This window comes from Elgaria multicarinata, chromosome 3, assembly GCF_023053635.1.
Source record: "Elgaria multicarinata webbii isolate HBS135686 ecotype San Diego chromosome 3, rElgMul1.1.pri, whole genome shotgun sequence".
NCBI lineage: Eukaryota > Metazoa > Chordata > Lepidosauria > Squamata > Anguidae > Elgaria > Elgaria multicarinata.
Window position 1 is genome coordinate 134,423,597 of NC_086173.1, and position 14,943 is coordinate 134,438,539.

A 14,943-nucleotide genomic window follows, 5' to 3' on the forward strand; every position below is an offset into this window, starting at 1 on the left:
CCCTTGCCCCTCCAGTTCAAAAAGGGCTTGGGGCTTTGACATGAGAATGGTTAAAAAGTGGGTGGGGGAAAACCAACATAAAATATAAGCCCGGGACCTTGCACTTCCTCGTTTTATAATGCTCATAGGTCAAATGCTCAAACTGCTCTTTTGAACTCCTTTGTTTTCAAAGAGAACATTAAAAAATCAGTGAGACCAGGAAAAAAAAAAAGGGGTGATCCTTTCTACAATTGCTTAAAACATAACATGAGCTATGCTGGATCAAAGCAAGGGTCCATCTAGTCCAGCATTCTGTTCACACAGTGCCCAACTAGCTGCCCCCAGGAAAACCACAAACAGGACATGAGTGCAACAGCACCCTCCCACTCATGTTCACTGGCAACTGGTGTACATAGACTTGCTGCCTCTGACACTGGAGGAAGAATATAGCCATCAGGACTAGTAGGTCTTGATATCCTTCTCCTCCATGAATTTGCCCAATCTCCTTTTAAGGCCATCCAGACTGGTGGCCATCACTACATCTTGTGGTAGCGAATTCCATAGTTCAACTCTGGGTTGTGAAGAAGTGCTTCCTTCTACCTGTCCTGAATCTCCCATCATTCTCCTGCTTAATTTTCTCTAGAGCTTGTTGCAGTACGCATTGTGGGGATTTTGTATCTAGCAGTAGTCACACATCAGATGGATCCAGATGCTGTCTTCCTAACACCAAGCTAAGATTTTCCTGTTCTCCCAGGCTTTTTAATTAAAACAAACAAACAAACATTATTAAAAAAAACACCCCCAAACATTTCCTGAGAAAAAAGTCGGGGCAAGTCCCTGACTTTCTTCCTCCACTGCTTCAGTGGAAAAACCCTGGGTGGGTGTGCAATTGCGTTGTTGTATAATTATCTTATCCCCTGCAATGTTGTTTGTTATCATGAACCCTGCAATTTAACACTGTATTTTATGCAGTGTTGGCACCTCTGTGAGTTTTAAACTGTTGATTTTATTGTGATTTTATTTGTATTTTTATTGTGATAGTAAAATGCCTAAATTTGATGAGGCATTTAATTAATTAAATAATCCCCAGGGCCATTTGCTCATAAGCCCTACTGCTCAAGGTTATGGTACCACAAATATTTCAGATTACATGTTTCTTATGCATGAGCATCTATTAAATATAACGTATGAAAAAAATGACTGCAATGTTCTTGAAATGCATTACTTTTTGGTAATTTAATCTGGGTAACATCGAAGGGAAGAGGTGTGAACCTTGCTGTGATTCCTGTATTCACCCCAATCCCCAATCTCTTGGGCCCACTTAGAGATACTTGACTTGGGCAGGATCTACACTACTGCTTTAAAATGGTTTTTTGACAGTAGTGGCAACTATTGGGGTCAGGACACACAGTATATGCAGTTTTCAAACCGTTTTCAAAGTGTTATATCCTGGTTGGTGTAGATCTGGGCATGGTGGTCCATCCCAGCTCAGATTTGGGGTTTTTTCTACTCTTGCTGTCACTGTGATTGAAAAATAGTGAGAAAACCCCAAATTGGTGCACATTCCAGGTTGTCCAAATCAAACATAATAAAATTGTTCTCATGAGCAATCAACACAAACCATTGAAGTTAGCAATCTGTTGTTGTTTTTTACTAGGGTTGTCTATACCAGCTATACAAAGTCTGTAGACAATTATCTGTACAGCGCTTCTTTAATAAGGTTGCCCGCAGTCTACCAAAAGTCTGCCACTTAAAACTTCTGGATGGAGACTGCGTCTTTTTAAATTCAGAGAGTCATCTTTCTCTTCTCTGCGTGACAGCTCGTTGCCACCAAAAGATGTCCTTGGAAGAGCGTAGAACTCCTATTACATTATCAATTAAATATAAAGTATGGTTAATGTAAGCAAAGCCAGCATGCTAGTGTTGCACGAGAAGAAAAAGAAAAAGGACTCCAGAACACAGGAAAATGAAATAATGGAATTCTCTTGAATGTCCAGTTGAAATCATCATAATAATCATAATGAAAAAGAAGCAACATTCCAATTTCTTCCACAGTAATCATCCTTGGTCCACTGTCTCCCTGATCCCTAAAGCTCTTCCTTGCTTTTTTATTTAAAAAAAAAAAAAAGGAAAAAAAAAGGTTACAAAGCAGTTGCAGCAAAATGTGGCTTTGCTCAGTTTCTCAAAGAGTCAGGCTTTATTTCAAAATATCTTAGATATTTATATATTTTGCAATGGTACAAAGAAAAATTGTAGATCCACACTTAAAGGACTGTTGTTCATATTTCAGAATCACGAAACTTGCTTCTGAAGAACTACTTTTCTCCTCTCCCTTTGTCTCCTTTTTTCCTGTTGTCAAATCTGGTGCATTATTTTCCTAGGGTATTTGACTCCACACAAGTCAAGCCACTGTAGATTCCTCTGGTACAGAGTTAAAGTGCAAATAAAAAAAATCCCATTTGGCTTGTAAAAGCTGGAGACGGTTTAAAGTTCAAAGATTTCTGTCCTCTTATCTGTCAGGGGATCCTTCGCTGGCTGCTGTCAGAAGATTTTTTGTTAGGTTCTCGGGTGAATCTGCAATGACAAAATGCAGAAAAACAAATTATACGCAGTCCCTTGAGGAACACCTTGATCCTTCAGTTTAGCTGGTGTAAGCTTCCTCCTCCATTGCTGCATAGCCAAGAGAAGAATAAGCAAGGGAGTGCATGGAAAACCAGGCAAGAAAGGCCATGGCTAGACCAGGCCTATATCCTGGGATCATCTCTGTCCATCCAGGTGACATACAGGGGATACCGGGAGCAGGCAGGGATGACCCTTCCATTTGCCTGGGATAATCCTTAGGTCTAGCTAAGGCCAAAGAAACAATTATTACTCTGAGATGTAATAAAAATATCATACCATTCAAAAGCTTTAGAACTAATGCCTGATACAATCTTGCTACTTCCCCTTCATAAGCAACACCAGGCTCGGAAGTTGTAGCTAGGAATGCAGCAGCTGGGATGCTCAGTGGAACACCTAGCTATATACATTGCAGGTATATTGGAAGAACTTCCCAGGCTGCCCATTAGCTACCAAGCCAAGTTCAAGTAATTTTTGTTGACATACAAAGCCCTAAATAATTCAGACCTAGAACATCTAGCAAACCTTTCCCCTTTTAACATCAAATCTAGTGCTATGCCAAATCCTGCCCCCCTCTTTTCAGGAAAATTTCCCTCCCTGTGAAATAGGCATTGTTTGTTCTGTCTCTTTTGCAGGGAGGGGGAGGATTTTCGAGAATTTTCTCCTTGGGGAGGGGGACAGCACTTCCACATACCTTTTGAAAATGTAGCCGGTTGTTTAGGGGAGATTATATGTATACACACTCTCTCTCACACACAGAAACCCAGCACTTGGAGGAGCCTGGCAGTTCTTCCATGTGATCTCTCCCTCTTCAACAGGCATTCAGGAAGAACTCCTGGGCTCCTGCAAGTGCCAGGAGTGTTAAAATCAATCAATCAATCAAACACAGAAAGAACCCTCCAGATGTGTTGGAATGCATTTGCCATAATTCAGATGGGGATTATGGGAGGGCACCAAGTTGAGGAAGGTTGCTTTAGGATGCCATAGAATAGTTGAGATGGAAGGGGCCTATAAAGCCATCAGATTCAGCCCTTTGTTCAATGCAGGAATCTACATTAAAGCATGCCTGTCAGGTAGCTGTCCAGCTGCATCTTGAATGTCTCCAGTGTGGGAGAGGCCATGACCTCCCTAGGCAATTGGTTGCATTGTCATACTACTCTAACAGTCAGGAAGTTTTTCCTGATGTTCAGCCGGATTCTGGCTTCCTGTAAGTTGAGCCCATTATTCCGTGTGCATCAAGGAGCCTTTGTTTCTTAATCAATAGTGTGTAGAGAATGGCTGCCTTGGCTCTTGTTAACTCTCCCACTCCTGTTAGCTTGCAGCACAGATGAGCGAGAGAACAGCTTCAGAGATTCTGTTGGTCTGGCAGAAGGTGAAACAGCACATGAATGGGAAGCAGAGAAATAGTTCTTTCATTTTAGCTCCCTACTTCTAAGCATAAAAGCTGGACCTTTGACACTGGACTCTTGTAGTACACCTTGTTCTTATGAAAGACATGAAGTAGGTGAAGTGATGCTTCTTATTGATTTGGCTTTTGATGGTGAGAGCGAGCTCCAAATAGCTCTCATTTCATCAAAAAGAAATAAAATAGGTCAACAAGTGACTCAGAGCTGGCGTTCTGGATGGGACCTTCGCTGTGATGCGCTGATTTTTTTCTGTTCTACCTTCTGACTTTTGCCATTTTGAGAATGGGGGGGGGGAATCTGCTCTGGGTACAGAATGAACAGGAGCATAAATGGGTAACAAAGTTCACTTAACATGCTAACTGTTACCAATCTTATTTTCATTACTAAGTGTGCTTTCAGGGTGACAGGAGTAAAAGATATCAAATGCTTGCCAGAGGCTTAATTTGGGCAACAGGACAGCAGAGTTGTTACCATCACAGCATCTCGTGGGGCTGCCACTCAGTACTGCTGGTGGGGGAGGAGAAAATAAGACACATAAGACTTTAAACAGCAGTACCAAGTAGGGTTTTTGTTTTTTCACATTACAGCTTTGAGCAGGAGCTGCCTATCTGATCAATGAAAATATCAGCATCTGTTGCCTCCTGGTGGGGCACAAACAAGTCTGAAGCTAGTCCTCTATGTAGAAATGATTACTGATAGCACTGGCATTTGGTGCTCTAGAAGAAGAGGTTGTGGTGGATTTGCAATTATTTGGTGTATCATTTCTAGCTATGCTTTAGCTTGGGTTGCAGGGTTCTGCTATGGGTCAGATCTTTAGCTGGAATCTGGTTAGATCAGGCTTCACATGGATTAAAGATGGAAAGAGAACAGCACCATGGAAAGCTGTGAGCAGTACATGAGATGCCTAAAAAGGAGATGAGATGCCTAAAAAGCTGTTTGCAAAATTTCACCAAGACCAAACCCTCTGTGTGCAGATTATGATTCAAGAGACAGCTCTTAAGCTCACCCACAAATTTACTTGCACCAGTTGTAATCATCTCTGTAATGTTTTCAACTAAGAAAGCAAAACGTTCCTGGAATTTATATTGTACGGCACCCCACACAAGCTAATTAAAATGATTCCTGTAGGGAGATGACAGAAAAAATACAGGATAGGGGTGGGGCTGGGGCGGGGGGTTATTTCATTTCTGAACATTCATGTCCATGGGTATATAATTTAAATGAAATACAATAATCCATACAGAGCAGATTGAGCCATACATCTGAATATTAATGAAGCTTCAAAGGACCTAACAACAATGTTGAGACACTGGGTATTAGTGCACAGCTGGTAGGCAGGAGGAGAACGGAAATCTACACATGTATCTTCAAGTGCAAAATGAAATGCAGTGCAGACTATGAATGTACTGAGAATGTGCATAGGAGGCAGACGTTGGTCCGCTTTGCATGTCACGGCTACCCAGGGTTTGAACAAAGAAGTGGGAGTGAGTGAGCAAGCTGGCATCTGACTGATCGCCCGCCCACCCCGCCTTAGTTCAACAGCTCAGGGACACTCCGATTTGCAAGCAAAGGGTTAAATTACACATTGAATTAATTGTGAAGCGTTTAGCTGAGCCTGATGGTTTTCTTTTCTTTCTTTCTTGCTGCATTTGAGTACATATCCTACAGTCATCAATTTTATCTGCATGCTTATTTAGATATATGGGATGCTTATATTAATATATATATTTGAAATAGTGTCAAATCTTTTGATTTCATGTTCTTTCCTTTTTATTAATGGTGAATGGATATGCTTTTTATTTTATTTATTGATTGATTGCATTTATATCCCACTTTCCCCCCCCTCAAAGGAACCCAAGGCAGTGTACATAATCCTCCTCTCCATTTTATCCTCACAACAACAACCCTGTGAGGTAGGTTGGGCTGAGAGTCTGTGACTGACCCAAAGTCACCCAGTGGGTTTCCATGGCTGAGTGGGGACTAGAACCCAGATCTCCCAACTCCCAGTCTGACACTTTAGCCACTACACCACACTGGCTCCTTAGTGTTAATGTGTGTGGTCCTGATTCGGTTCAGAACCAGTGCACACTGGGAGGGGGGCATTAAACTCTCCCCAGTGTTTTCTTCTTGAAATTCTAATTCCTCCCCCCTTTGCACGGGGTTAAAAAAAAGTGGAAGGAAAGCATTGGTTGACTCCATGAGACTTTTTAACCCCTCCCTCCTGCAAAAGGGTGTGGAATTTCAGGAAGAAAAAAGACAGTGTGGGTGTGTGTGGATTAATTCTCCCCTTCTAGAGTGTTTGTCCTGATCAAAATTTGGGACCATGCACAACTACACTAAAATAAAGAAAACAGTCAGGCTCCATTACATGCTAGGCAATTAGCTTATCATGTTGTTTGACCCCTAATTCATGATCCGTGGAGTAGATATGTTAATTAATTAATTAATAATCCATGAAGTACATTAATTAATTAATTACATTTCTATGCCACCAAATGGCTGAAGATCTCTGGGTGGTTTCCAACAATTAAAAGCATAAAATATAACATGATAAGATACAATCTAATCATTTACAAGTTTAAAACTGCAGTATATAAACCAAAAGAATAACCAAAATAAAATCTAGTAGCAAGTTTTAAAATACAATAACAGTCTTTTTGTATGTAACTTTTGTTGGAATGGTGTATTGACTGCAATAAAATGTTGTTGTTGTTGAATAACAGATTTGAAACGACCGAAAGTGAAAGAATAAAACGCCTGGGAAAATAAGAAGGTCTTCACCTGGCTCTGAAGAGTGCACAGCCTCCCTGGGAAACTCATTCCACAACCAAGATGCTTCACACATTATTCCTAATCCCAGCCATATCCCTGATTATATATGGAAAAGGTGGTGAAGACTCAGCAGGGATCACTGCCATTTAAAGGGGAACACGTACCAGCACCTCCCATTTCCCACCAAAAGATTAATGGGGCCAATTGAAATTATTTTGCTCTCTAAAACTAAGACGGTTTAAACCACAGCTTTAACATCCCATGCTAAGAAATGCAGTTTAGTGTAATCTTTAACAATCAGAACCGGCCCTGCTGACAGGTGGTTATTTTATTCCTTGGGGGGAAATTACTTTTATGAAAGTGACATGGTGATTCAATGCAATTCAGCTGTTTCGTAGAGTTCAGCTGAGGACTCACCTGTGACTCATCCAGGCTGTAGGTAAAACACTATTTTTGGGGGAAGGAAGCAGTATGTTAGATTTTTTCAGAGGCTTGAGGATGAAAAAGGTCAGGAGGAGAAAGAACAACAGTAACCATCTATTTTTCCAAAAGAAGAAAAAGGTGGCAGCAGTGATGGAGGGGAGAGAAAAAGAACTTACTCTGGTGGTCTTGACTTTATTGCCGGTCGCACACATCCATCCTGAATTGTCAGGCAATGTCTTGCATTCCTCACCCTCTAGGCAGGGTTCCATCTCACACCACCATTTCCCAATGACTATTGATGCTAAAAGAGAATCAACAAAAAGTTTGTGAATAAATCTTAAGGACAGAAGAAGAGCCATGTTCTCAGACCAAGGGTCCATCTAGTCCAGCACTCTCTTCATACCATGGCCAACCAGCTGTCAACTAAGGACTTCCTGACTGTTAGAGCAGTACGACAATGGAATCAGTAACCTAGGGAGGTTGTGGGCTCTCCCACACTAGAAGCATTCAAGAGGCAGCTGGACAACCATCTGTCAGGGATGCTTTAGGGTGGATTCCTGCATTGAGCAGGGGGTTGGACTCGATGGCCTTGTAGGCCCCTTCCAACTCTGCTATTCTATGATTGTATGACCCACAAACACGACATGGTGCAACAGCACCATCCTGCCCATGTTCCCCACAACTAGTGTATATAGGCTTGCTGCTTCTGATACTGAAGTTAGCACATAGCCATCAGGACTATTTATTTATTTATTTATTTATTTATTTATTTATTACATTTTTATACCGCCCAATAGCCGAAGCTCTCTGGGCGGTTCACAAAAATTAAAACCATCATAAAACAACTAACAAGTAAACACAAATACAAAATACAATATAAAAAGCACAACCAGGATAAAACCACGCAGCACAATTGATATAAGGTTAAAATACAGAGTTAAAACAGTATAATTTAAATTTAAGTTAAAATTAAGGGTTAAAATACTGAGTGAATAAAAAGGTCTTCAGCTGGCGACGAAAGGAGTACAGTGTAGGCGCCAGGCGGACCTCTCTGGGGAGCTCATTCCACAACCGGGGTGCCACAGCGGAGAAAGCCCTCCTCCTAGTAGCCATTGATAGCCTTCTCCTCGAGGAATTTATCCCACCCCCTTTTAAAGCCATCCAAATTTGTGGCCATCACTTCATCTTGTGGTAGCAAATTCCATTGTTTAACTATGAACTGTGTGAAAAAGTGCTTCCTTTTATCACTCCTGATGAATCTCCCAACAATCAGCTTCATGGGATGACTCGGGTTCTAGGATTAAAGGAGAAGGAGAAAAATGTCTCCCTATCCACATTCTCCACACCATGTATAATTTTGTACACCTCTATGATGTCTCCCCTTAGCCTCCTTTCTTTGAAGCTAAACAATTCCAGCTGTTGTAGCCTTCCTTCATAGGGGAGATGCTCCAGCCTCTTGATCATTTTAATTGCCCTTTTCTGCACTTCTTCCAGCTCTACAATATCCTTTTTTTTAAGGGTTGGTGACCAGAATTGTTGGTCTCACCATAGATTTGCATAAAGGCAGTATGATACTGGCAGTTTTATTCTCAATTCCTTTTGTAATAATGCCTGACATGGGGTTTGCCTTCTTTACAGCAGCTGCACCATCTTGCTGCACTAATCATGTCTACACCCCCCCCAATTTATCACCATTCCCTTATTTCATATCTATCTATCTATCTATCTATCTATCTATCTATCTATCTGTTTCAACATGGCATGCATAGAAGATGGTGAGATGCCTTATACCTATACAAGGATTATTGAATGCAGATGCATTGAAATCCATCCATAAGTAAAACACAGAAGTACCGTTTGCATTAATGTATTTGTTACGATGGTGCATTTTGTCTCCAAGGTCATAATATTCCCCGTATTGCCACATACATTCTAAATCACTTGAAATGGAAATCCTTAAATGTTGGCTCCAATGGCAACCCTGCCTTTTCCCATAATGCCATTCAAACTTTACTGCACTTTTTGTCACCCGTTTTCCAGGGAGGTTCATTAAAAATGGACGGCTGCCAAGAGGCTCAGCCTGCAGCAATTCTGCATTCTTTTGATAGCCACTAACCAAATTTCCCTCTTCTTATGAATGCTCCTTTAAGTCTCTGATCCAAGTTGTTCAGCTATATCTATATCTATATGTCCCTAAGGGGAACAGGACACAAAAGTAGAGCATGAATATATACTTTGCCACATTGGAGCATCTTTAACGTATCCAAAACCAGACCAAAGAGTTTTCTTTCAAAATTGTTTCTGCAACAACGATGCCAAGAATTACTTTTGAACAACAGAAATTAATAAGGTGCATAGTAAACTTAACAACATGATGTAAGATTTAGGGATGGATGAACTTCATCCATTCCAGTCCAGCATTCTGTCCACAAATCCAGATGCCTCTGGGAAGCTAACAACCAAATCAGGGCATCATGATGAGAATAATATCCTTTGTTGTTCTGTCTAGCTCACCTGATTAAAAAGCAGAAATGTACGACTGTTCTATATGGCAAATAGCCATTGATATCAATCCAGGCATGGTCAACCTTTGGTGAAACCATTTCCCTCTGTATCCCAACTATCTATTCTTTTATTTTGTATTTGTTCCAGGGGGTTGCTTATATTCTGTTTCAACGATCATGGCCTTAGCTAGACCTAAGGATTATCCCAGGCAAATGAAGGGGCCGTCCCTGCCTGCTCCTGGGATCCCTTGTGTGTCATTAGATGCACAGGGATGATCCCAGGACAATCCCGGGATAGACGCCTGGTCTAGCCATGGCCAAAGATACAATCGAACCCAAATGGTTGTTATTTGTCCTGCCCTAAACACAGTATTCTTTGATGGTAGATGAGAAAAACTTGTCACTGTGAAGATAAAAATCTTTATTTAGTAAACAGAAGAAGTCTGCCCTAATGGAGAGATTAGAGGCTTAAACTCCTGTATTGGGGCAAAATGCTGTTAACAGCAGAAAAATATATGATACTGTTATAGCTTCCCCACTTCCCCAAGCAATGAGAAGTTCTACAGTCAATGCTACTAGGGGCAGATCCGCACGTCGGCCCCAGAGCGCATTTATGCGACCCAGGGCACCCCAAAAACGATAGTCTGTACTTGCCTGTAAAAAGAAACGAGGAAGAGACGACGATGATGATGCCGCCGACGCCACCCAGCTTCCTGCTCCCCGGCCGGCTCGGAGAGCTCTTTTTGAAGAATTTATTTATTTATTTATTTATTACATTTTTATACCGCCCAATAGCCGAAGCTCTCTGGGCGGTTCACAAAAATTAAAACCACAGTAAAACACCCAACAGTTTAAAACACAATTACGAAATACAGTATAAAAAGCGCAACCAGGATAAAACCACACAGCAAAGTTGATATAGGATTAAAATACAGAGTTAAAACAGTAAAATTTAAATTTAAGTTAAAATTAAGTGTTAAAATACTGAGTGAATAAAAAGGTCTTCAGCTGGCGACGAAAGCAGTACAGTGTAGGCGCCAAGCGGACCTCTCTGGGGAGCTCGTTCCACAACTGGGGTGCCACAGCGGAGAAAGCCCTTTTTTCGCTCTCCACCCAGCTCTCCGTCCCAGCCGGGCAGCAGGAAGCTGGGTGGCGTCATCGTCGTCGTCTCTTCCTCATTTCTTTTTACAGGCAAGTACAGACTATCGTTTTCGGGGTGCCCTGGGGTCGCATAAATGCGCTCTGGGGCCGACGTGCGGATCCGCCCTAGGTTTATATTCCTTTGCATGAGAGAGTACTGGGTGCATAAGGTGTCTTTGTAATTTTCTTTATTTACAAACATATGAGTAGAGTAGTTGTGAAGGCAAGGGGGCACGCCTACAAGGCATAAGATCTCTGAAGGAGCAACTTGAATGCTCCCCCCAGATATAAACTCGTGGCTCTCACTCTCTCGCCTCGGCATCCATGTGTTCTGAACTGCCATCTTTAAGGATGTGAAAATTAGCAGAATTCGAGCTCCAAATTCCCTCTCAAAGCTTGTTCCAACTCGAGTCCATTTCAGGCCATGTTTTTCTCTTTTCCATGTGCGTTTTGGTGCATATTTCCCCCCCAAATGTGCGCATCAAGTGTGCAGATCTTTGGAATGTATGCATTCTTCTCCCAGTGATTAAAAGTATGCAGACTTCTCCCATTTTTCAAAAGTACACATTTTTTCATGCTGTCGATTACATTTAATTCTGGTTTGCGAATCACATTGCAAGCTCGGAAATGTATGGAGTCTGTGTTTGGTCCAGAGGGTGCAAAGTGGGTAAAACGTTGCTGAAAAACAAATACATCCCTACTCTCTGTCACACCTCTCCCAGACTCATCATCAGAGGAGGAAGGGGAAGGGCAAACTCCAGAAGATCCTGGGGAAGGGACTAGCAGCAAGGTAGGACAAAAGTCTTTACTTTCAGGAGCAGGCAAGACTCGGCTGAAGCCCTTTTAACAGAGTCTGACAGTGATGAAAAGGATCACAAGGCCCTGCCAACCCCAGCTGAGCATAGGCTAATGAGAGCAAGGGTTCAGCATTGGTAGGCTGCAATCTAGTGTCAGATTGTTAAGAGTTAAAAGGTTTGAGCAGCCCAGGGAAGATGCTGGAAACAACATGCAACCTCCAGTGTTCAGCCCATCCACCTCTCCATGTCTTTGGGCTCCCTGGTGAACTTAGACCCCTTGGACTATGACCCTAACTCTGCCTGTGTCTAGAAGCCTTACTCTGTGACTGCATCTGTTCCCACAGTGGCCAACCAGCTGTCGACCAGGGACCCGCAAGCAGGACACGATGCAACCACATCCTCCTGCCTATGCTCCCCACCAACTAGTGTATATGAATTTACTGCCTCTGATACAGGAGGCTGCACTTAGCCATCAGGATTAGTAGGCACTGATAGCCTTCTCCTCCAGGAATTTATCCAACCCCTTTCAAAGCCATCCAGATTGGTGGCCATCACCACATTCGATCCTGCTGGCATCCCAGGCAACTGAGGAATTCCAGTTGCAGTTTTTCTGGCTTGGCCTCCCCATTTGATAAGGACAGCCATAAATCTCTGCTCTTAGCCAGCAAATACTCCCTCCCTCCCCTTCTCCCTTTCAAAACAAGAATGGCCAGCAGCATGTAACAGATCATAAGAGGTAGGGTTTTTATCCTAATATAAAAGAACACCTAATATAAAATAACACCTTATTGCAAGAGGTGAAGAAACCTGTGGCCTTCAAGTGTTGTTGAACTCCAACTTCCATCAGCCTCATTCAGACAGCATGGCAAGTGGTTAGGGGTGATGGTAGGTGCAGTCCAAGAACGTATGTAGTGACACAAGTTTCCTGCTTCCCCCACCTTAATGCATCTGAATTCTAAACCATCAAGGACAGAAAAGTAGGAGATCCACTCTATGTAGGTCCAAGGGGAATATTTTGAACCTTATGACATGAAATAGAAGGAAGGTAACGCTCTGCAGTGCTATTCTTCTTAGTTATGGCAGCTGTCCCTGAATGTAACCAAATCTTGCTACCTTGATTGAAGAATGAATAAATAAATATTCAACCACCTTATCAAACCCCCACTTGATATGTAACCTTTTAACATAAACATTCAGGGCTACTTGAGGCTTTTATCCCACACTTTTACCAGGTCTTCTGTTTCTGGATTCTTTGCAGGATTAAGATTGGCTCTTTTACATAAGCTTTTTCCATGTGTGTGGTCATTCTCTGCTTTTTTTGGTGTGGTTTCATTATATGACTCTGTGGCATAGCAGAACCGTGTAATTACACGGGAGCTTTATATCACATTTCCTAAATAATAGACTTTCCTTGTTACGAAAAACAACAACAACAACAACAGCAACAATGGTTGCAAAGCGTGGGAGAGGCCCTGGAGGATGACAACTAGTATAAAGGACTCACAAACTACCATGAGTGAGCAATCACGAGCACACAAAGCCTTGTGTACAAAAGGTCTCAGTTGTGGTAGACAAGGATGTCATTGTAAATGCAAGGAACATTCAGCAATGTCATTTCAGGACTGGTAGAAGTCAACTGCACCCATAGGGATAAAAACAAAACAAAACTTTGGAATTCAACTCAATCCGGGTCTTCCAAAGGACTAGCAGCCTGTTTCAGTGCTCTGTCTCTAAAATACATGGGTTTAGCTGTCTGGTACAATAAATGGATCATGTTTGAACCCTATCTGAAGCTTTGCCTGGATGGTGCTGCAAAATTTCCCTGTAGCACTTATTCTTGCCTCAACCACCACATGAAAGTCTTGGGTTTCCGGTTTGCACAGTGTTGGAATTTAATCATTTTTTTTGGCACATGAAATAGTGAAGATCAGTCTCAAAAAGCCGTGATACAAGTGCTAAATGCTATGAACATATAATAATTAATGTAGTGGCCTCTGTAAAATATATGAAAATACCAATAAAAAGTCAAAAGGATTTCTGGTTTCTTCTTTAGTTTAGGGATGGGAAAAAATTAGTTCATTTCACATTTTAATGCAAAATTACCTAATTTTGCACTTTAAAACCACTTTCAACTATCCTTCTAAATGTGCACTTCTCTGAATGTTGCAATAGAGCTCCAATTATATATATATATATATATATATATATATATATATATGGGGAAAGTTCACACAAAATGAATACCAATAGTAAATTATGTTCAACAATAGATATTAGGAAAATCGCTTGCAAAAATATGTATATTAGGCAAAATTCCATACCAAAATGTATGTATTAACAAAACTATGTACAAAAATGCAAACTTTTTTAAAAATCTATTTTTTAATGTGTTTGGGACAAATCAAACTTAAGATTGGAAAAGTTTTCAAAGTTTGGCATGAACTGAATTTAAGACTGGAAAAATCAGAAACCCAAAGAAACCAAGACTCTTCCATCCCTATCATTGTTGCCATTTGTTGGTTTGAATTGCCTGAACAATGTTAAACAAGAAACATATCTTCTGGAACTATCTCAAGTGGCACTGGCTGGGTGGGTTCAAAATTCATTATCTCATCCACTTTTAAGCAGCTAGATATTTGCAATGCAATGTCTCTGGGGTCAGATTTCTCTTTCAAAACGGAAATACTGAGTTGTGGCTTGGCGTTTGACAGGTGCCAGTATTTTATATATATTCTGACTAATCATGAAAACTGATGACATCTGTAATGTAGTCTACCAGCTGATAGCTTGAAGTCAGAGTTCCTGTCAGCAGGAGGAGCTGGTAGGGAAATGTTTTTCAGTGAATCCTACTCTCCCCTGATGCAGAAGCGACGGGAGACCCTTCAAAATGGTACGGGAGGTGGATTTCAGAGGGAAAAGGGAGTCCCCTTCCCCCTTCCCCTGTTAGATCTCAGTCCCTTCTGCAAATGGAAATATCCCTTCTAACTCAGTGTCCAACCCATTAAAAACAAAATAAAACTGAGAGGCAATGCCTGAGGTCAGATTGGCCTTTTAGAATACTAATATGGGGATTCATACCAATGATAGCAGCCAAATGTTTCAGAGAAGTCCCTAAATCTGGAAACATTTACCAGCCAATCAAAATACTGTTTCCTTCTCTAGTTTTAGTGGGACTTATTCACTGTGATGGACAAACTACATGCAATGCTAAATATGTAACTACAAGCAGCATTTTTTAAAAAAAATCTTACTAGGAATAGCAGTTATAGGAGGATCAGAACTGGGAACTGTGGTGCAGGATAC

At 41.4% G+C, this 14,943-nt stretch overlaps 1 protein-coding gene across 1 annotated transcript in view; it reads right to left on the bottom strand.

Moving 5' to 3' along the window:
• Positions 1–2,149: 2,149 nt before the first annotated feature.
• Positions 2,150–14,943, bottom strand: part of TAFA1 (TAFA chemokine like family member 1) — a 404,470-nt gene continuing 391,676 nt past the window's right edge. The window contains exons 4-5 of the mRNA XM_063123424.1: positions 7,376–7,500; positions 2,150–2,553 (exon numbers count right to left, since the gene is read on the bottom strand). Coding sequence (XP_062979494.1) covers positions 2,536–2,553; positions 7,376–7,500 — 143 coding nt within the window. The 3' untranslated portion in view covers positions 2,150–2,535. The remainder of the gene's footprint in view (positions 2,554–7,375; positions 7,501–14,943) is intronic.